The following is a 19594-nucleotide window of genomic DNA, read 5'->3' on the forward strand; positions in this document are numbered from 1 at the left end:
ATTCTCCATTGGTTATCTATAAATTGTAATTACCCAATGGAAGGAGCAAGGGAGATTATTCAAACACAAAGAGTTGGGTGGGTGGGCCCACTGAGAATAAAGTTTGAGGGGGACTGTGTAGTTATAAACTTTAGGTCCCCTCAATGGGTTCAAAAAACCCTTGCTAATGCGCCACTACCCTCACCGTGGGAATTTAATACGACCTTGCTTCCCCTGGGTTACTTTTATAGACATGTAGCCCCAAATTCTAATCCCATGATTAACCCGGCTGTGCGTCATCAGGATCCAAATCTTGGAATCAGGGATTTATTCCCATCTCACCAACTGAATCAAGATTTTGGTTTCATGAATGGCCCAGCTCAGCGCTATCAGGCTACATTCATGGGACACCCGATGCCACACCCACACTTCCTCATTATGCCTCCGCACAACTACAGTGAGAGGCCATACTTAAGTTCTAATTCAAACTTGAATGTACGTCAGAATGAGTTGAGGCCCCTATATAACATCCCAACCTACAACCGGTTCGAACAAGCCTTCTCAAATTTAGAAGATCAGGGCTGACTGGGGATAAGGGGAAGTAACGTCGGATGTCAAGGTGAAAGCAATGATAATGAGGGACATCTACCCCCAATACCAACCAATACAACTCAGGAAATAGCAGCATAACACCATTCTACCACACCTGCAACTACACAAGAGGTTGTATCTCCTATACCAACTAACCCTAAGCAGAGTACAGCTATGAATGTCAGAAGCAAACCAATTAGACATACCAATCACTGTGACTTGTCCATTCTTAGCTGGAATGTAGCAGGCCTAGAGCCAAGACTGTCAAACCCACAATGGGTTCAGTTACTGGATGATAAAGACATTATTATGTTCCAGGAGACATGGACTGTTGAGAATTTATATATTGAGGGTTACCATTGCTTTAGCGTGACAGCACCCAAGGCTGATTCAGGACGCGCAGTGGGAGGCTTGTTTATTGGCATCAGGATACTGGCCAGTGGCACAATCCGAGACCTCTCAAGAGGAAACCCGAACATACAGATTTTAGAGTTCAAGCGAAAGACCCGGATCTATTTAATCAATTTTTATAACTATGATTTTTATTCTGTACCTAACAGAAGCTTTGAGGCACTCACTAAGACTTTACGGAATCTTGAAACCAGTTCAGAAACTAGGGAGGAAACAGGGATTCTAATTGGGGGGGGGACTTTAATGCGAAAATCCCTAAGAACTGCAGGACTGAGGATAGAAATCACTTAGATCAAGCTGAACGAAGGGGTACTGAATTAGCTAACATATTAACTGAGTATACTCTCAGCAACGTTATGGACACAAGCTACACTTCGAGTTTACTCCATGCTCCTACGTTCAGAGGTCGGGATTGCTCGTCTATAATAGATTTTATTTTTATGTCTCCCCACTTACTAGACCGTGTGACAAAATCTACAGTGGTAGAAACATCGTATTCGAGGCATGTGGGCTGCTGAATTCATATCTGTGCATAGATCGCCGCCTAGTGTTGGGTCCGGATGATTGCACATTGTTGTCCTGGAAGAGTCTTCGAAGTATCACAAGATAGGTGGCTCCTCCCCTGGACTACAGTGCGCATGGGCATCGCCTCCATCCCCAGATTGTTTTTTTCCGCCATTGGGTTCGGATGTGTTTCGGTTCCCTCTGTCGGAATCGATAGTTGTTTAACTTTACTAACTTGAGACCAAAAGATCTTTAGGCTTGGCGTCGGTATCGTTTTTCGTTCGGGTTTAACTGTTTCTTCAGCTCCGAACTCTTGCTGCCCTCCCGCGTGCTGTCGGCGCGGACGGGCCTACACGACGCTCCAGCCATGGAACAAACTCAGTTTAAGAGGTGCCCGGTGTGCACCTCAAAGTATCCACACCTCTACGTGCACCCAGTGTGCAACAAATGTCTGTCGCCGGACCATGATGAGGCCAGGTGTATGGCCTGCTCAAAGTTCCGGTGTAAGAAGACTCTCAAGCTTCTTCGGGCCGCTAGACTCCAGGCCCAGTTATCAGCGCCCCCGCCAGACAACATCTTCGAAGAAGACGTTGGAGACGACAATGTCTTTCAAGTTTCGGACTCTAGCCCAGCGTCGGAGGAAGAAAACTACGACGCGGGAGACGAGGAGTTTGATGAAGTCGTCGGTGAGGTAGGGGACGACGATGGGGCCATTGCCACCGTGGAGGATAGCTCAGAGGAGGAGCATCCTCAAACTGACTCAGGGGTCAACCCACACTATACGGCCCAGGTCGAGGGATCGCCTTCGGGCCTTACCCAAGACTTCGCTAATCGTCCCACGGCCTCGCCTCCGGGCCCGGCCACGGACATTTCTGAGGTGCCACTCCCGTTGAAAAAAACGAAAGTGAAACCATCGGGCTCCACGCCACCGGTTTCGAAACCGAAAGTGAAAGTCTCACTGGTGGGACAGAAGGCTCCAGAGGCCTCAACGTCTAAGACATTCAAAATGGCCGACACCAAGAGCCGCGCCAAGATGGCCGACCCGAAGACCCCGGTGTCGAAGACGAAGACGTCCGACGCGGCCGCGTCGGCGCCGAAGGTGGTCGAGGTCGATGACCCGAAGAAGGCTCCGAAGAAGCGTCAGGACGGCGCCGAAGCTCTGGCTCCTCCGACTCCGGCCGTCAAGGTCAAGGATGGTAATGTGTCGGCTCCGAAGGCCGTGCCTTCCGCCGACCCGGCGCCGGACTCGGGGAAATCGCTCGAGCCGGTCCAGCCCTCCCCGGCCTTAACAAAGAAGGTCATGGAGTCCCTGCAGCGGATTCGGAAGGACGCCGTGGCTCCCGAACCGAAGGATGTGGTGCCGAAGCATACTCCAAAGCCGGCAAAAGCGCAAGCGCCTATCCACTTCACGCTGCCTCCAAAGACGACGCCGAAGGCTTTCGCTCCGAAGCATGGGGCCGGGGTGCCTTTGAAGGTGGTGTCGACGCCCAAGGCGTCATTGGTAGGGCCGAAGCCTCGGCTCCAGCCACTCGCAGATGAGGAGCGTCGAGAGGTTATTATCGACGACAACACCGGGAAGCTCTCTCTCCTCAAACGAAAGATCACCACGGAGCCGGTGTTGGAACATTATCGTATTCCACTCAAAAACAAGAAGGACTCTGCGGGTACTTCTGCCCCTATAGAGCCTGCATCTCCACATAATTTGGAACTTTCACCGACGCATTCAAACGCTGGGGAAGGTGACGGAGATGAAGAGGACGAGTACAATTATCCAGCCTACTCGGATCCAGAGGAGGTACATGAACCTTGGTCTGCCGGAGGCGACCCTGAGGACCCTCAGTCGGGTCATGAACCGCAGCTTTTTGCAGCAAAGACTTCTCCAACAGAGGACTCTGCAGCCTTCAACGCTCTGATTGAGAGAGCTGCAGCTAATCATGATGTCGACCTACATTCAGATCCTGTGGATGTCGATTTTTTTGTTTGACACTTTCTCAGTGGCTGAAAAGTCAGTCAAGACTTTGCCTATGCTCAAGGGAGTGCTGAAGCACACGCCGGAGGTGTTCAGGGAGCCCACTCGGGCGCGAGTCATCAATCCTCGCATAGACAAAAAATACAAGGCAGCGCCCTCGGATCCAACATACATCAAGGGACACATGCCGCTGGACTCTTTGGTGGTATCCAACGCACGTAAGCGGGCGAACTCGCAGACCACGGGTGACGCTCCTCCCCCAGACAAAGAGTCAAAAATATTTGAAGCCTCAGGGAAACTAATTGCTGCGCAGGCAGCTAATATTTGGCGCATTTCAAACACGCAGGCCCTACTTGCACGCTACGATAGGGCGCATTACGACACCCTAGAAACACTTCTGCAGCACTTGCCTGATCAGTACAAGGAGGCTGGTGAAATGTTAATTCAGGAGGGGAAGCTGATCACCAACGCTTCCATCAAATGTGCGCTGGACGTGGCTGATACCGCCTCCAGGGCAATCAACACTAGCGTGTTGCTAAGGAGGCATGCTTGGCTTAGAATATCAGGCTTCAAACCTGATATACAGACGACCATCTTGAACCAGACAGTTAATCCTGACCACCTGTTTGGCCCCGAGGTGGATGCGACACTTGAAAAAATGAAGAAAGACACGGACACTGCTAAGTCTATGGGGGCCCTCCAGTCTCAGCAGTTTCGGGGTGGTTCCTTTCGCCGCTCCAATAACAGAGGCACCTCAAGGGGTCAGGCATCGCAATCCACACAGTACTATAAGAGCAACACCAAAACCTCATACACCAACAAGAGTAGAGGTGGTTACAGGGGCAACAACGTTAAAGGCAGGGGACGTGGAAACAACAGCTCCAGGTCCTCCTCCACCAACAAACAGTGACGCCTTGTCACTGCCCCCCGACCACACAACACCGGTCGGGGGGAGACTCCAGCAGTTCCTGCCCGCGTGGAAATCCATCACCACGGACAGGTGGGTCAAATCTCTTATCCAGTACGGTTACTGTCTAGAACTTACTTCCACTCCACCAAACATACCTCCAAGAAACCGTCCTATGTCCGGCGAGCACTTGCACTTGTTGCAGCAGGAAGTTCAAGTCATGCTGCAAAAAGGGGCAATAGAGCTCGTTCCACTGCCGGAAAGGGGAACAGGAGTTTACTCTCTTTACTTTCTGATCCCCAAAAAGGACGGATCCCTCAGGCCCATCCTGGACCTCAGGCCCCTCAACTGGTACATTCTGTCGGAGCACTTCCATATGCTCACGTTGCAGCAGGTCCTCCCTCTGCTTCAACAGGGGGACTTCCTGGCTACGCTGGATCTCAAGGATGCATACTTTCATATCCCCCTGCATCCTTCCCACAGGAAGTACCTCAGATTCACGATTCAAGACCAGCACTACCAGTTCAGGGTTCTGCCTTTCGGGGTCACCACAGCGCCAAGAGTCTTCACAAAGTGTCTGGCGACTGTGGCAGCACATCTACGACGCCAGAACGTCCACGTCTACCCCTATCTGGACGACTGGCTCATTCAGGCAAAGTCAGAACAGCAGTGCGCCGACCACGTGTCCCGCACCATTCATCTCCTGCACGATCTGGGATTCTCGCTGAACTATCCGAAATCCCATCTCCAACCCGCCCATATACGGCAGTATCTGGGCGCGACAATAAACACTCTAGCAGCCACTGCGCAGCCAAACTCAGTGAGAATCGCCAGTATCCAAACGCTGATCCAACGATTCAGACCTCAGCACTCGCTTCCAGCGAGAGTGTTCATGCAGTTGATAGGCATGATGGCCTCCTGCATCTCCATCGTCCCGCACGCGAGGCTACATATGCGTCCGCTTCAGGAGTGCCTAGCACGTCAGTGGACTCAGGCTCATGGGCAACTGACAGACCTAGTGTTGGTGAGCGGTCGGGCGTACAACTCTCTGCATTGGTGGAATCCACAAAACCTTTGCAAGGGCCGACCGTTCCAGGAGCCTGTGCCACAGATTATCCTGACAACGGACGCTTCTCTCCAGGGATGGGGAAGCGCATGTACTCCATTACACAGTGCAGGGACTATGGACACTACAGCAGAGGAAGATGCACATCAACGTTTTGGAACTGATGGCAATCTTCATGGCCTTGAAGGCATTCAAAGTACATCTGTGCAACAAGGTCGTGTTGATCCGGACGGACAACATGACGGCCATGTACTACATTCAGAAACAGGGGGGCACACCCTCTCCGCAGCTGTCTCATCTGGCTCAGAGCATGTGGAAGTGGGCCATTCAGAGGAACATCTTCCTCATGGCAGAGCATCTCCCGGGCAAAGACAACCAGATGGCGGACCTGCTCAGCAGGCACAGCCACCAAATGCACGAGTGGGAGATACATCCATCAGTACTCCAACCGTACTTTCAAAAGTGGGGTCATCCAGAGATAGACCTGTTCGCCACAAAGGAGAACGCAAAATGCCAAAGCTTCGCCGCCAGGTTCCCACACCCGCAATCGCAGGGCAATGCGATGTGGATGAACTGGTCAGGCAGATTTGCGTACGCTTTTCCCCCAGCACCTCTGATACCGCTGGTGGCACGCAAACTCAGGCAGCACTCGATGACTCTCATCCTGGTTGCTCCAACGTGGGCTCGCCAACCATGGTACACCACGTTTCTGGAACTCTCCGTGGTACCGCATCAAAGGCTTCATCTCACCCCCAGCCTTCTGACGCAGAGCCATGGCGACATTCAGCACCCAGATCCGCAACAGCTCAACCTGGCGATCTGGCTCCTGAAGTCCTAGAGTTTGGCTACCTCAATCTTCCCCCCGATTGCATGGACATCATTCGGGAGGCAAGGAAGCCCACTACTCGAGCTTGTTATGCGGCTAAATGGAAGCGGTTTGTCATTTACTGTGTAAACCACGATATTGACCCGCTAGATGCTTCCATTCAGAACATCATTTGTTACCTGTTCCACCTGTACCAATGCAATTTGGCGTATTCTTCCATCCGCATTCACTTGTCTGCGATGGCAGCAAACCTCCAGAATAGGCAACACCTATCACTTTTTAAGGTCCCTGCTATCAAGGCTTTTCTGGAGGGACTCAAGAGTCATTCCACCACGGACACCACCAGCTCCGGAATGGAACCTCAATGATGTTCTTACAAGGCTGATGGGTCCTCCCTTTGAGCCACTGCACTCTTGTGAGCTTCAGTTTCTGACTTGGAAGGTTGCTTTCTTAGTAGCGATTACATCGCTACGGAGGGTTAGTGAGTTGCAGGCGCTCACCATCCAAGAACCTTTCTTCCAAGCGCACGCTAACAGGGTGGTGCTCCGCACTAACCCTAAATTCTTACCCAAGGTTGTATCTCAATTCCACATGAACCAGACAATTGAGTTGCCAGTGTTTTTTTCAAAACCCAGAGTCGCTGGCGGAGCGGATGCTCCACACCCTTGATGTTAAGAGCCTTAATGTACTACATTGACAGGACAAAAGATTTTCGTAAGACCAAGCAACTTTTCGTTGCATTTGCCTCACACCACAAGGGAAACGCTATCTCCAAAGCTGGGATCGCTAGGTGGATCGTGAAATGCATTCAAATCTGTTACGCTAAGGCTAAACGCACTCTCACAATTCCACCAAGAGCCCACTCCACCAGAAAGTTGGGGGCCTATATGGCTTTCCTAGGTAACATTCCCTTAGAAGATATTTGTAGAGCAGCCACATGGTCTACCACGCATACTTTCACTAAACATTACTGTGTAGACGTGCACTCCAAACAGCAGGCAGCTGTTGGTCAGGCTGTTCTCAAAACACTTTTTCAAACTGCTGCAGCTGGCACGGGCGGCCGCCGCTAATGGAGGGACTGCTATGTATTCTATGCACAGATATGAATTCAGCAGCCCACATGCCTCGAACTGCAAATGCTACTTACCAGTATGCATCTGTTCTTGGCATGTAGGGCTGCTGACATTCATATCGCCCACCCTCCTCCCCGGCGCCTGTAGCAGCTGCAGTATTCATTTACATATATATATATGCTCTTAGCATGGGCATCACTCACATACTTCACTCCATCTCTGCCAATGGCTAAAAACAATCTGGGGATGGAGGCGATGCCCATGCGCACTGTAGTCCAGGGGAGGAGCCACCTATCTCGTGATACTTCGAAGACTCTTCCAGGACAACAATGTGCAATCATCCGGACCCAACACTAGGCGGCGATCTATGCACAGATATGAATGTCAGCAGCCCTACATGCCAAGAACAGATGCATACTGGTAAGTAGCATTTGCATTGGTGAACACAACCCCCTCACTGTGACTTTGAAACTAGGCCCTAGCCAGGTATATGCCAACTTAAATGGAGCAAGAGATATCACACCCACGGGTGACGGCTTGCGTCTAAAATGGAGGGGAATTGACAGCGGGGCAATATTGGAAAGTGTAAATAGGGAAAATCCCCAGCTAATTAATTCTTGCTTAACAATGGATGGGAACTGTCATAGGATAATTGATGATTTTGGTAAACTGTGCTTAGCAATTAAAACTTCTTTGTCAGTTCCACTACCAAAAAAACGGAAAGAACCAAGGTGGTTTGATTCTGCCTGCTCATTAGCAAACAGGGAATTGCGCAGGGCATTAACCACTAAACCAAGGCGCTTAATGGAGGTACAGGCAGCCAGGAAATTTTATAAACTTAAAATAGCCGAAAGGAAGGCGGCATTATTAACAGAACAATGGGAGTCGCTGGTTGGGAGCGCCAATTTGAAACGCAGCAGCCCCTTTTGGTCAGCTGTTAGAAAAATGCGAGAAATGGGCAAACAACTAACCCCAATTAGCTGCAACATAACCAGCAACTCTTGGGAGGCCCATTTCTCTAAAATCTATGCTGCTCCACCTCGGGAATTAACTAGCTTTTCCCCTGGTCAGCTCCACAGCTTAGAGATGGATCTCTATGAGGTGGAGATAGCCATCAAAGATAGCCTTGGAAACAAGGCCCCAGGTCCCGATGGACTGCCCATAGATATAATTAAGCACAGTCCGGACCTATGGGCACCAATCCTCAATGTTTTTAATAGCCTCCCAACAGTACCAATGCCCACTACCTTGGCTACCAGCACCATAGTTCCAATTTTTAAAAAGGGTGAGCGGTCGGACCCAGTGAATTACCGTTCGATTTCTCTTTTGGATAACACCTTAAAAATTTTGGGGCGAATAATCTATAACAGGATGGTAGAGTGGTCTAAAGATACGGGTCTATTGAACCCGTGTCAGATGGGATTCAGGAGCAAGGTTGGAACGGTCGAGCAATGCTTGAACCTGGAACTGATTATTGACAAGTATAGCGTTGCCCGATCGTCTCCTATCTACCTTGCGTTCATGGATCTTTCATCTGCTTTTGATCTAGTGAATTGATATAAACTATGGGCAATTCTTTTGAATTATGGACTGGACGAGCCTCTTGTTAATTTCCTGGCGTACCTCCATACCAACCTCAAAGCACAAGTTAGGATTGGGATGGGTGGAGAAGTTTCTGGACCCATTAACATTGGTAGAGGGGTAAGACAGGGGTGCGTTTTAGCACGTTTAAACAAAATAGAATCCACTCAGAAAGTGGTGGTGATCCCTAAAGTGATGGGGAGCACACAGTGTTGTTTAAATGCCCCTCACACACCAACAGGCCCCTTGGTGTCATGCTTCATCATCGGGGCCTTCGCACCCCTCTACTGGATGCGGCGTGCTACGACTCACGGATACGTAGGAGCACTTGATAGTGAACTATGTGTAGGTGTGTGTTTAGGGAAGGAGTGTGAGTAGTGAGGTGAGGTGAAAAAGTGAAGGTTAATTAAAAAATACCTGGCTCGTAGGAAAAAATTATTTATTATGTCCTCTGCTGGTATTGTTAAAAAGTGCAAAGTGAGGTTGACAAATATACGTATTAGGGTATATCAACCTTTAAAATATATTTAGATATACCCTAATACGTATATTTTTTCCTACGAGCCAGGTATTTTTTAATTAACCTTCACTTTTTCACCTCACCTCACTACTCACACTCCTTCCCTAAACACACACCTACACATAGTTCACTATCAAGTGCTCCTACGTATCCGTGAGTCGTAGCACACCGCATCCCGTAGAGGGGTGCGAAGGCCCCGATGATGAAGCATGACACCAAGGGGCCTGTTGGTGTGTGAGGGGCATTTAAACACTGTGCTCCCCATCACTTTAGGGATCACCACCACTTTCTGAGTGGATTCTATTTTGTTTAAACGTATTAACAAGGGAGACCGAATCCACTTGTCTCTCTCCCTCCCTCCTTTTGTTACATTTATGTGCGTTTTAGCACCCCTGTTGTTCATTATTTACATTAATGGTTTGGCCAAAGCTCTAAAACAAGTGACGATTGATGTACCAATAATCCAGGGGCAACCATTGCCAGTTTTATTATACGCAGACGATGCGGTCCTTATGGGACGAACACCAAATGCCCTTCGCCTACTTGTTAAAGGTTTTGTCCAACACATGGAGGGCTTAGACCTGCACGTCAATTTAAAAAAATCTTTTATTATGCCATGTGGACCCGGGAAACGAAAGCTCAATACTATACATATAGGGACAGATAAATTAGAAACTGTAACTACATTCCCGTATTTAGGTTTGGTTTTCGCTGCGAACGGCTCATGGAGAGGGCATATGGCCCACGCCATGGGCAAGTTCTCGAAAGCCACCAATTCTACTTTGAGTTTGTCCCGCCCAAAGAAAATAGGTGCCACTAGAGCTATTTTAAAAATTTTTAGGTTACAGTGCCTACCAGTAGCCACATACGGGGCTGAGGTTTGGGGACTGAGAAAAAACCCTAGTATCCAGCGAGAAGGTCGATTCTGCAGGAAAATACTGGGTGCCCCAATTTCATCCTCCGATTTGATTTGCCACAAGGAACTAAACCTCCCCTATGTATGTGATTTTATTAGATCTAGACCAGTACTTTTCTGGATTAGGATCTGGAGGAATAATTCAGCCACTTTAACGCAAAACATCATAAAAAAATGTCTTAAATGTGACCATGGCATTTCGATCCCCTGGCTTGCGGGAGTCTCGAAACACTGAGTACCGTGAACAGGGAAGATCTTTTCTCCAATCCTAGTAGGATTTAACCTAAAGATAAAACGGAGGTCAAACAAGCACTGTATGCACTTTATAACTCCAAACGAATGGAAAGGGAAACCCTCAAATCAACTGTTGTGAGTTACATGAGGAATGATCTAAGTAGGAGAACACTTGTACCATACCTCACCCTACCCATGACTAACTGGGAGAGATCACTGCTGTTTGGGCTAAGGGCGGGCTCAGTAACATTTTTGCTGGGCTTTCCCTTGGGCTATCAGCACACAACAGATTACAATCCATGTCCGTGTGATGGTATCAGTAAACAGAATGATTTGCACTTTCTATTTTTCTGTAAATTTTACTTAAAATATATTAACTGGTTTTTAACTCCTTATTTTAGAAAACAAAGACCCCTTTTGTTAGGGGAGTCTTATTCAATGTTACTTTCCCTGGACACAGATGAACTAATTTATCGCACTAGCACTTTTTTGAGACTTATAACACGTGTAGGTAAAATGATGGAACCCCCCCCCCCCCCCCCCCCCCCCCCCCTGAAAATAGTCTTATGAGAACTGTATTCGATTTTTTTTTTTTTTTTTTTTAACAATTATGAACTTTGTAAACCTGTATTTGTTATGTGATTGAATTGTTTTTAATGTGGTACTTTTATGAATTTTATGAAATTCGAATAAAGGTCTTTTGAACTTGACATTAAATCTTCTTGCCTCTGACAGAAGTAAACATGTCTCAGGTGTCTGGTGATATGAATTCCCTAGCCCTGGGTCAGCCAATGCTTGACTGGAGGTCAGGATTGCTTGGGAGACATCCCTGGACAGGTGATCCACTCAGACCCGAGCTCTGGGCGTCTGGTGCAGAGTGGGCTGGAGTCACGGTTCCCGCGGGATCCGGAGTCTTTAGTTGAGTTCTTCTGGACGGGGCCACTGTCCTCAGGAGATCTGGTGTTTGTTGAAGAGCAGGCAGTGTTCCTCTGGATTCTGGAAGTCTCTGGCCAAAGGACGGGCATTGTCGTCTTTGCAGTCTTTAAAGCTGGAGACAGGCCAGTAGGGCTGGGGCAAAGTCAGGAGTCTTCTTCAGGCTTTGCTGCAAGGCATCTTCATAGGTTCCAGTAATCTGCTTTCTTAGTCTGAGGAAGCCACCTGTGGGGTGTTTTAGGGGTGAAGTAATGGGTAGGGTCAATTGGTCCCTTACCTGGGGTGACTACACCCACTATTATGCCACCATCCTGTGAGAGGGGGCATAGACCTAACCTTGATTGTAGGATGCCCCTCAGCTTCAAGATGAAGGGGACTGAAAAGTGTGCTTCACATTGCCTCCTCAACCTGATGAGTGGAGTTGTCAAGGATGGGTACACCTCTTTGCGTTACTAAGCTTTCCCGCTGTTTTTCCTGACCAAAGTAGGGGTATAACCTGGGGGCTGCCATCTGCTCCTAGCAGCAGAGGCTCTGGTCACATTACATAGGCTAAAGGTCTTTACAGCTTTCCCTTCAAGCACTGGCCCACCCCGGGGAAAGAGGTGTGACACCTCTGCCCAGGGTGTTAATTGTTTATTTTCCCAGAGAGCAAACGCTCTCCACCCAGGGGTGCGGAAACTTGTTTTTCAGGGGGCAACTCCGAGATGCCCTCTGAGTACGTGTTACAATAAATCACTCACTGTCATCAGTGTGGGTTTATTGTGAGGAGTAGTTTGGTACCAAACCCTCTTGTATTCAGTGAATCCATCGTGGTGCTGGGGAACTAGCGTATCCAGCCCATGTACTCCTTATGGCTTCCCAGACCCTTACAATATTTAAGAATTGACTTGGGTTTTGTAGGGGCATATCTACTCATGGAGATATGCCATCACCTGTAGCATAGTGCACCCTGCCTTAGGGCTTTAAGGCCTGCTAGAGGGGTGACTTAACTATACCTTCAGTGAGTGCTGACTGGCATGGCACCCAACCTAGGTGCCATGTCCACTTTGCCGTTTTTAACCTCACAAGGGCATGCAAGGTGCAGTGGCATGATCCCAGGTACAGGGTACCAGGGGACCCTCTTCATCTCCCAGGCCCTAGGTACCCAGGTTACCACTTACTAGGGACCAGGGGGGCTGAAGTACCAATTGTGGGTATGTTTTAAGGAAGAAGCACTGGAACAGGGGACCTGATTGACTGGGACCCTGCGTGCTACAATCACAACCTCATCAAAACCTGACAAAAACTGGGGGCTGACAATGTCAAGAGGCACTTTCTTACAATCTGTATTCACCTATGATGAAACAAATCAGTATTATAGATCTATAACACAATGCAGTTGGCACTGCAGGGGTACATGTCTCTTACAATGTAGAGGACTTTTCCGTCTAACAATGTGCAAATTGTGTAATAGGCTTTACATTCTAAAAAGAATGAGGTTATGCAGGATTGGGCCAGAAGAGTGGATTACTTTAATAACTCAAAAGATGAGCCACCATCAAAATGAGAAATCCAGCTCTTTACTGTCGATCTACCAGAAAAGCAGCAGCCCTTTGGACATTCAACAGCATCCATGGGTAAAGGATAGCTTTCTAATCCTGAACAATGATAACCACTCGAATATCGCATATTACTGAACCTCGGAGCTGCAGAGAAAGTGCAAATCGATTTGATGTCTTTACCATGCGACTTATGCATTGTTGATGAACCTGTGCCTGTCGTGGGGAACAAAATGCAGCACTGTGTGAATTTTGAAGACAAGAAAATGCAAGTTTTGCCATTATTGATGATCCTTAAGTACTCAGTGAAAAATGCTGACTAGCATACTTTCAGATAGAGGGTGAGCAGAAAGTTATTTTTGAAGAAGATAGAAAGAATAAAGATAATTGTTTTAGTTCAGAAGTAACAAATTTAATGTTATCATTAACTACCATAATTTGTATGTAGCCCTAAAAAAGCATGAAAAATTAAGAAAGACATTGTTGAACACTGTTCCTAACTGTTTGGGGCGTACAGGGTGAGGTTAAAAAAAAGTGTCCTACTCCGCATTGCAGCCACTCTGAATTAAGCTCCATCATGAATACAGCCTTGTACTAAAGCATTGTGACCTTCATCTTTCTGCCTATCATTTGCACCAATCAAGAATAGGAAACTATAGACCCTCGGCAAGCAAATGTATGTTTTATCCTCAGAGAACAAACTGGATATATTAGATTTGCTTCTCAAGCACAGTCCTCTTGAAGCTCATACTCTTGATTTTGAGGTAGTCCTTCATGACCCAAACCCTTTGCTTCGTAAACTAACTTCCTGCCAAGATTATGATTACGCCACAAATTAGAATGTACAATGCCAAACAGGTGCATCTCCCAGTACCCAATGCCAATTTCCACCTACATGGCAAGAGAAGGCACAATCCTCACTAAAGATGTAAGCAAATGTACCAAACTAATCTGCCTATTTCCTACACTACAAGGAGCAGACAAATCACTTGGTACAGTGATCAAGTCCTTCAGATGCACTATTCCATTTACCAACATAATGATTGACTTTCTGCTCTTCCCCCTTCCAGAAGTACCCAGGTAAGATGAAGAATAATGGGTCACTTTTCACACTGATCAAAATGCTGTTGTTTAAATGGATTCTATGCATCGTATCATTTAAGCTCTCCAATTTAGTTGCAAAACACCTACCACTCCTCAATAAGAGCAATGCCAGTCCCAGAGCAGTGTTAGCTAGTTTTGGCCAGCAGTGCCTTAGAAAATATCCCTGCACTAGAGAAAAAAGCATCACAGAGCACAAGAGTCTTTATCGGGTACGTCACAAGAAGAGTTTTCAGAAGGACTCTGGTACAGTTTTACCTTTTGACCTTTAATCGTTTATACTTTCATATACCCATCTTGCTTAAATCCAGAAGATTTATGGAACTGGCTGCGTTCTACCTTCATGGTGAACAGAGTTCTGTTTTATAGTTTAAGATGAGCACTTAAAGCATTCACAAAGTGTCGTGCACTAGCAAGTCTCACATGAAGAGGCACACAAAACGCACATCAATCCTTAACCCAAGAACTGATTACTCAGAGTGAGCGATTGCTGTGCATAACTAGCAGAAATACAAGCACTTAAACTTACTGATGCATAAGTGTGAATGTCGGTCATCTCAGTTTCTCAGAGGAGAATTGAGTTCCGCAGCCTCCGCACTAGAACCATGTTTGTCCAACAATCCACATTAGGATCATTAAAAGCTCTGCTGGGTCTGTTGTCTTCTGCAGTCTACATGTAGGACCTGTAGAAAGAGCTGTACAGACATAGACACCAACTACAGGTAATTGCATCCATTAACAGATGAGGACAGCGCTCATGTAACAGACAAACAAATGAACATCCATTAACAGACAGGCTGTTCAGAAGCTTTGATGCATTGATTGTCTCCATCATGCTGGGTAGTATACTTGGTATTGCTAACCATGAAGGAACAATTGGTAATGCAAGAAAGTGCCTACACAACAACCTTTGAGAACTGACTCCAAGCAAAATGATTCTGGTTTAGAATTTAGAAGTGAAATAATCCTCTTATCCGGGTTTAGCTTTGTGAAAGCAAGAGTATAGTGAGCAAATTCTTTTGCTGAACGTGTCTACATACCGGACACCGCATCTCGATAAAGTGCAAGAGCACTTCCACAGACTTTTTGCCTTAATGTGCCTTATGCTTGTGCTGACTTTGCTAGCCAAAGAGGTCAGTCACTACACACTACTCCGAATCCCTTATGTAAGAGATTGATTGCAGTAAAGCTAGAGTTTAGTCTTTTAAGTTTGTATCGAAGCGATTTAAAGATATTGTTATCCATGTTGGTACAGAGCACATCCATGCTTCTTTCATTTGGAAAGCTTCTTCACGCTGTGCATGTCTAGTGTTTTCCTCACAGATCCTGGGTTTCTTTTGCAAAGTTATGATAAAATGTTATGCAGTCATTTGGTATTTTCCCAAGACGGTATCTGCTTTGTCTTGCAGAAGATTAAACATAGTTACATTTCAGACTGTAAGCAGTACTGTTTCATTATTGGGTGGCATTATTTTTATTCATTAAGATTTTAGTATGTTTTTAGTGTTAGAGAACTTTATTCTTTGTGTCGATCTTGGGTTGGCAGCATTTTACCCAGTGCTTAACTTGTGCATTGTGTTGCTGGATTTGTGGTGTGTCTGAGTTGTTTGTGTGTGTCTCATCAGTAGTGAGTGGTATTGGTAGTGAAGAGATACCTGGCTATGTGTCATCAGTACTGAGGCTATTGGTTTTGGGAGCAAATTCCAGTTGTGAAGCATATTTTTTATGTTGAATGTGTTCTGTTGAATATTAGTCTGTTGTGTGCAAACAATGCGTTTGTTAAATTATTTAGGTATTTGATTTCATTAAGTTACGACAAGCATTGCATGAACATGTTAAGATTTTACTGCATTTTTTATTTTATTTTTTAAATGAGGGAAGAGCAAACTGCTGATATCGATTTTTGCTCCGAAACCTTTTCTGGTCCTGGCATCTCTGCTGCTCGCCCTACAATTGGCTGCATGGTCTGCTAAGTGCTGGTGAGGTACTCGTTGATCATTCAGCCGATGTTTCTGTCACAGGTGATGTCATCTGGGAACCAGGGCTCGTGCTGTGTTGACCTCATACAGCTACACGTTGACCGTCAAGGAAGCAAGAGCCTCCTCGACCAGAGTGTTTTCAGGAAAAAGTGGTAAAGCTTTTACTGTAGTTTCTAAGGAACAACTCTCATCTCGTCTAGTGTGTACCCATGGCATTCTGTCATATCTGCTATATTTGGCAAGACCAGGTCTCAAACTTATATTTGGGAGTAAGAACATATCTTCCCTGTATTGCTCCATGGTAGATTTCTGGGAAATCCCCAACTTTGGAAAAAATAAATGATAGTGATATTGAATTTTGACTGGGTCAGAGAAACTGGTTCACTGGGAATAGATAGAAGTTTGCAAGATTGTACTATAGTTAAACAATTCGATAAATATGCTTCATTTTGCACAGACCGAATCCCACACACCCACTTTACGAGGCCAAACGAAAGTGAGGGGTCACAGAGGCTGATGTTTTAACAGACCTGTGTAATGTATCAGATATGCACTATTATGTCATGTGGCCAGATTATATATGGCAAACAAGGAGCTTGATCACTAACCTATCCACACCACATCACCGCAATAAATCAATTGGTACAACAATACTTCCTTAATTCCCAACATACTTGTGTGGTGTGTTCATAAGATACGAGATCTGCTCAGGTCCTCTTCAGTCTTTCATGATGGCAAAGCAGAACCAGAATTTAGGAAGGAAAGAAAGCATGTGAAAAAGGACAATGAGTAGGCAAAAAGCCAGTGAAGCCTCATATTGTAGGTGCTAGTGATTAACGCCAACACTTGTAGAGACAAACTCTTCCAGGTCCCGACAGCACAATTAAAATAATCACAGATTGAGGCTCTCATCATATAATTGAAACATTTCTTCATGCCTAACTAGGCATGTTTATTTGAGTTATTTCAGTGGAATGGTCTAGCCATGCATAAAGACAATTTCTTGCTCTGCTTTTTACACTGGAGGCTAAGGCGTTAACCATATTCAAACTACTCTAGTGTGAAAACTGGAACACATCATTTGTCGTTGTGGAGCCAACACGTTGATGCATTGGATTATTGCTTTTGCTGAAAATAACTGCGTAGACATATCTGCATTTATCATCTGTTATAGATCAGATTTCAAGGCCCATCATGACATTGGAAAAACCTTTAACCATATCCTATGCTACAAATGTCTTGTTTCACTGCAACTCTCTAATAGTACACTCTTACAGTTCTAGACCAAATATTGCTTTTTAAAATTGTTTCCTCTTCTAATGTGTTTATGTAAGTCAATGCATTGATATACATTGTGGCTGGCGTTTTATACAATGAATGTATTTATATTCTGTCTGCTGAATATACTGTTATTTGAAATAGGACTTGGTTGAACTATTTGTTTACATTATCTTATTTTGTGATAATTCTCATAAGACAATTGAATATTTATAGGCTCAACTATTTCAGTGGCTGTCTAATACATATCTTTTCCTCAATAGGTATGAAGATTATTACTACTACCCTCCACCCCGAATGCCACCCCCTGTAAGAGGGAGGGGACGTGGTGGGAGAGGTGGCTATGCCTATCCCCCAGATTACTATGGCTACGAAGATTATTATGACGATTACTATGGCTATGATTATCATGACTACCGTGGTGGCTATGAAGATCCTTACTATGGTTATGATGATGGCTATCCAGTTAGAGGACGTGGAGGAAGGGGTGGAAGAGGTGCTCCTCCACCACCCAGGGGGCGGGGTGCCCCGCCACCAAGAGGTAGAGCTGGCTACTCGCAGAGGGGAGCCCCCATGGGACCACCTAGAGGAGCTAGGGGTGGGCGTGGGGGTCCTGTACAGCAGCAGAGAGGACGTGGTGCTCGTGGATCTAGAGGCAACCGTGGGGGCAACGTAGGAGGCAAGAGAAAGGCTGATGGTTACAACCAACCGGATTCCAAGCGCCGCCAGACCAACAACCAGAACTGGGGCTCCCAACCCATCGCTCAACAGCCACTCCAGCAAGGTGGTGATTATTCTGGTAACTATGGTTACAATAATGACAACCAGGAATTTTATCAAGATTCTTATGGGCAACAGTGGAAATAAAAAATAACAAAAAAGGAAAATTGGCAATATCGAATTGGCATAAATGCATTCTTTTAAGGCAAAATAAAGTATAAACACTTAAATAGCAATTTGGCAGTCATTAAATGATGACTGAACGTCTATACTGTATATACCTGAGTTTTTCTTCTTTTCGTTTAATGCATTTGTAAGTTACTAGACTTGCAGGATTCCCAATCCTTATGGGTCAGACAGTGCTTTTATTGTTTTAGGATTCATTTTAGCAGTTAAATGAGGCAGGGGAAACAATGTTCAATCATGGTTTTGCAAGAACCTCCTTGTTTGGGACAGTTACACTTTTTTTAATTTCAATTAGACCACATAGGAGAATGCTGTACATAATATAAAAAGCTAGTGCTTTGTCTTAGCCGTTTTAAGAGATTAAAACCAACAAAAAACAATTTTTAAGTTTTCATGTATTGAAAATAACCTTTGACTGTATGTTTTGCATTCTTAGAAGTAGGTTAACTGTGTTTTTTAAAATGTTATAACTTCACACCTTTTTGGAAATCTGCCCTACAAAATTTGTTTGGCTTAACCGTAAAAGCCGTGGCAATTTGTTCCATGATGTGATTGTATTTACAACTACTTGTTCATGTAAGATTTCAATAAAACACAAAAATCTATTCAAAACATTTACCTATTTCAAATTCACTTGTGTCCTAAAATATTAATCAATTTTGTAATTTTTAAGAAACTTTGTTTCAAAAGAATAATTAGCTATGATTGATTAAATTCACACAAGAATGAAATTTATTTTGGGATGAGCACTGTGGACACTTGAATGAAACTGAAATTTACATTAAGGACATGTGGCTTAACTGGTGACTAAGATCTACAATATTAAATGTAAAACCATTAAGTCCTGTTCTTAAACTTGTTTAATTGTAAACATTCATGCCAGCTATAATGTATCTAAATATTGGTTAATCCATTGAAAGATGGCCTAATGAAGCAGAGCAATTTTACTTAATTTTGAAACTGTCAAAATTGTGAGTAAATTATGCTGACTGAAGTGTGAATCATACAGCATAGCAACATGTTATTATAGGATAGGTGGTAATGTAAGCTGTTGAAAATTGTTTTTTGTTCAGTTTCTTTGAGACACCTAGTGCTATATATTTGGGTATAGGATTTCACAAATGTAGAATTGAAAGTCCTAATAGCATACATGCCATCAACATTAAACTTGAGATCTGTCTGTTCATATTCTATAGTTTATCTAATGCCCCAAAGTTTTATGAGCTGAAATATATACAGGATCTGGGAAGTTAAAAAGACTTTGCTTTTGTCTGTGATCTAT

At 45.3% G+C, this 19594-nt stretch overlaps 1 protein-coding gene across 6 annotated transcripts in view; it reads left to right on the forward strand.

The window, feature by feature from the left end:
- Nucleotides 1-18926, forward strand: part of HNRNPR (heterogeneous nuclear ribonucleoprotein R) — a 340992-nt gene extending 322066 nt beyond the window's left edge. For all 6 annotated transcript variants that reach the window (XM_086957668.1, XM_086957669.1, XM_086957673.1 and 3 more), the window contains one exon: nucleotides 17670-18926. In XM_086957668.1, coding sequence (XP_086813794.1) covers nucleotides 17670-18273 — 604 coding nt within the window. In that variant the 3' untranslated portion in view covers nucleotides 18274-18926. The remainder of the gene's footprint in view (nucleotides 1-17669) is intronic.
- The last annotated feature ends 668 nt before the right edge of the window (nucleotides 18927-19594 follow it).

This window comes from Lissotriton vulgaris, chromosome 2_1 (genome assembly GCF_964263255.1).
Source record: "Lissotriton vulgaris chromosome 2_1, aLisVul1.2, whole genome shotgun sequence".
Classification (NCBI taxonomy): Eukaryota; Metazoa; Chordata; class Amphibia; order Caudata; family Salamandridae; genus Lissotriton; species Lissotriton vulgaris.